General features: G+C 58.5%; 1 protein-coding gene across 1 annotated transcript in view; it reads left to right on the forward strand.

The window, feature by feature from the left end:
- Window positions 1–2518, forward strand: part of PAK6 (p21 (RAC1) activated kinase 6) — a 38922-nt gene that overhangs the window by 30446 nt on the left and 5958 nt on the right. Inside the window, exons 7-11 of the mRNA XM_023527704.1 lie at window positions 380–877; window positions 963–1096; window positions 1462–1588; window positions 1698–1823; window positions 2287–2421. Coding sequence (XP_023383472.1) covers window positions 380–877; window positions 963–1096; window positions 1462–1588; window positions 1698–1823; window positions 2287–2421 — 1020 coding nt within the window. The remainder of the gene's footprint in view (window positions 1–379; window positions 878–962; window positions 1097–1461; window positions 1589–1697; window positions 1824–2286; window positions 2422–2518) is intronic.

The raw sequence follows: 2518 nt of genomic DNA on the forward strand, positions 1-2518 counted from the left end.
AAGCAGCCCCGCAGCAAAGGGAGGGCTGCGTCCCGGTGGCCTCTCTGGGGTCTGGCTGTCAATTACCCACGAAGAAATACCCAACACAAGGACACCCCAGGGACTCTGCTTTCTCTGTCTTCCCAGGAGCAGGCAGAGTGGATGTAGAGAGCTTTCATTTGGTCTGCTCTCCTGGGAACAGTGGGGGCTGATTTCCTAAGCAGGACAATGATTTGGCTTCAGTTCCATTTGAAAATCTTTGCTCATGGTACCTCCCCAGTTTGGTCTGATGCCCTGACCTGCCCGTGTCCAAAGGTCATGGCAGCCACCCCCTGCCTCTGGGCAGGCTGCTCCAAACACTCCCACAGCCAAACCCCCTTCTGTTTTTTTCTCTGTGCAGCCCAACTCCTCATTCCAACCACCACAGAAAGACTCCCCTCCAAGTCTGGTGGCCAAGGCACAGTCCTTGCCCTCAGCCCAGCCCATGGGCACCTTCAGCCCTCTGACCACCTTGGATACCAGCAGCCCCCAGAAGCCCCTCCGCACAGCCCCAGCCACTGGCCCTCCTCCAGGCCGGTCTTCCCCGGCGGGCTCTCCCCGCACCCGGCACGCCCAGATCAGTACCAGCAACCTGTACCTGCCCCAGGACCCTGCAGTGGCCAAGGGTGCCCTAGCTGGTGAGGACACAGGCGTCGTGACGCATGAGCAGTTCAAGGCTGCACTCAGGATGGTGGTGGACCAGGGTGACCCCCGGCTGCTGCTGGACAGCTACGTGAAGATTGGCGAGGGCTCCACAGGCATTGTCTGCCTGGCACGGGAGAAGCATTCTGGCCGCCAAGTGGCTGTCAAGATGATGGACCTCAGGAAGCAGCAGCGCAGGGAGCTGCTCTTTAATGAGGTGGGAGGAGAGGGCAGACATGGGTGGGCATTTGGGATGGGCAGCAGGGACTGCCCAGCACTCAGGCATCTCCGCCTGCCTCCAGGTGGTGATAATGCGGGACTACCAGCACCTCAACGTGGTGGAGATGTACAAGAGCTACCTGGTGGGCGAGGAGCTGTGGGTGCTTATGGAGTTCCTGCAGGGCGGGGCCCTCACGGACATCATCTCCCAAGTCAGGTAGGCAGCTGGAGCGCTGGGCCCCGAGTGCTGGCTGCACCTGCCATTGCCCTGGCAAGGGTATCAGGCAGCCTCGGGCCCAGCAGACTTGGTGGGGGAGGGGGGAGGGCTATCAGATTGTCCTGAGTACGCCCTGTCTGTTTGGATTAAGAGACCCAGGGGTGTCAAGGGAGTGGGAGGCAGGTGGTTGTCAGCCTAGGCTTAGGCCCTTTCTCACCAGGGCTCTGTCCTGACTGGACTCCCCCACACATTGCCCAGAAGCCGTGGGGCCAGGTAGCAGGGTAACTTCTTTCCTAGCCCATCTGCCCTGCCGCTCAGCCACAGCTAATATTCTCTTCCTCCGGTGACCCCGCCTTCCTGTCCAGGCTGAACGAGGAGCAGATCGCCACTGTGTGTGAGGCTGTGTTGCAGGCCCTGGCTTACCTGCATGCCCAGGGTGTCATCCACCGGGACATCAAGAGTGACTCCATCCTGCTGACCCTCGATGGCAGGGTAGAGCCTTTCCCACCCTGACACACCCATGCCCCCACTCCCCTGCTCCCAGCATGGCTCCTCCTAGTTCACCATTCACTCCACTTTCTCCCTCTCACCCCAACCCCAGGTGAAACTCTCGGATTTTGGATTCTGTGCTCAGATCAGCAAAGACGTCCCTAAGAGGAAGTCCCTGGTGGGAACTCCCTACTGGATGGCTCCTGAAGTGATCTCTAGGTCTCTGTATGCAACCGAGGTAACCGTTCTCTCCATCCCTGAGTCCTCCTAGGCGAGGCTTGGGAACACATGACTCTTCCACTTTTGACCCTCTCCAGAGGCCCCCTCCCACCAAAAATAGCCCCAGTTCTCAGGTGTTCACTTAGTCTATATCCTACCCCACTGCTCACTGTCGCCTCTTAGATGGGTCTACTCTTGCCTATGACTTTATGCCACAAATTGGTCCCTAAAATGCACCCCCCCACCCCAGCTCAAGAGCAGGGTGGGATATGGCTAGGCTTCCCCACGTGTGATGGCCTTTCTCAGAGAGTGGCTGACAGTAGTGTCTCTAGTCAATGGTCACTCAGGTAGGAAATAACAGCACAGGGTAGGTGACCAGGAAAGCCAACTTACCAAGGACAACTGAGACCAACTGCTCCCCTCCCCCTGCAGCACGCTGCTACCAAGAGGCCAGTGGAGTCAGGGGCATTCTCCTCCTGCAGGTGGATATCTGGTCTCTAGGCATCATGGTGATTGAGATGGTGGACGGGGAGCCACCCTACTTCAGCGACTCCCCAGTGCAAGCCATGAAGAGGCTCCGGGACAGCCCCCCACCCAAGCTGAAAAATTTTCACAAGGTCAGTCGGTGTACAAGGTGTGATAACACAGACCCCATTTTTCCTGAGGCTCAGAGGACCAGAGCCTGGGCTCCCAGACCCAGTTGTTCCCTTTCAC

This window comes from Pteropus vampyrus, unplaced genomic scaffold (genome assembly GCF_000151845.1).
Source record: "Pteropus vampyrus isolate Shadow unplaced genomic scaffold, Pvam_2.0 Scaffold19, whole genome shotgun sequence".
In the NCBI taxonomy this organism is placed as follows: domain Eukaryota; kingdom Metazoa; phylum Chordata; class Mammalia; order Chiroptera; family Pteropodidae; genus Pteropus; species Pteropus vampyrus.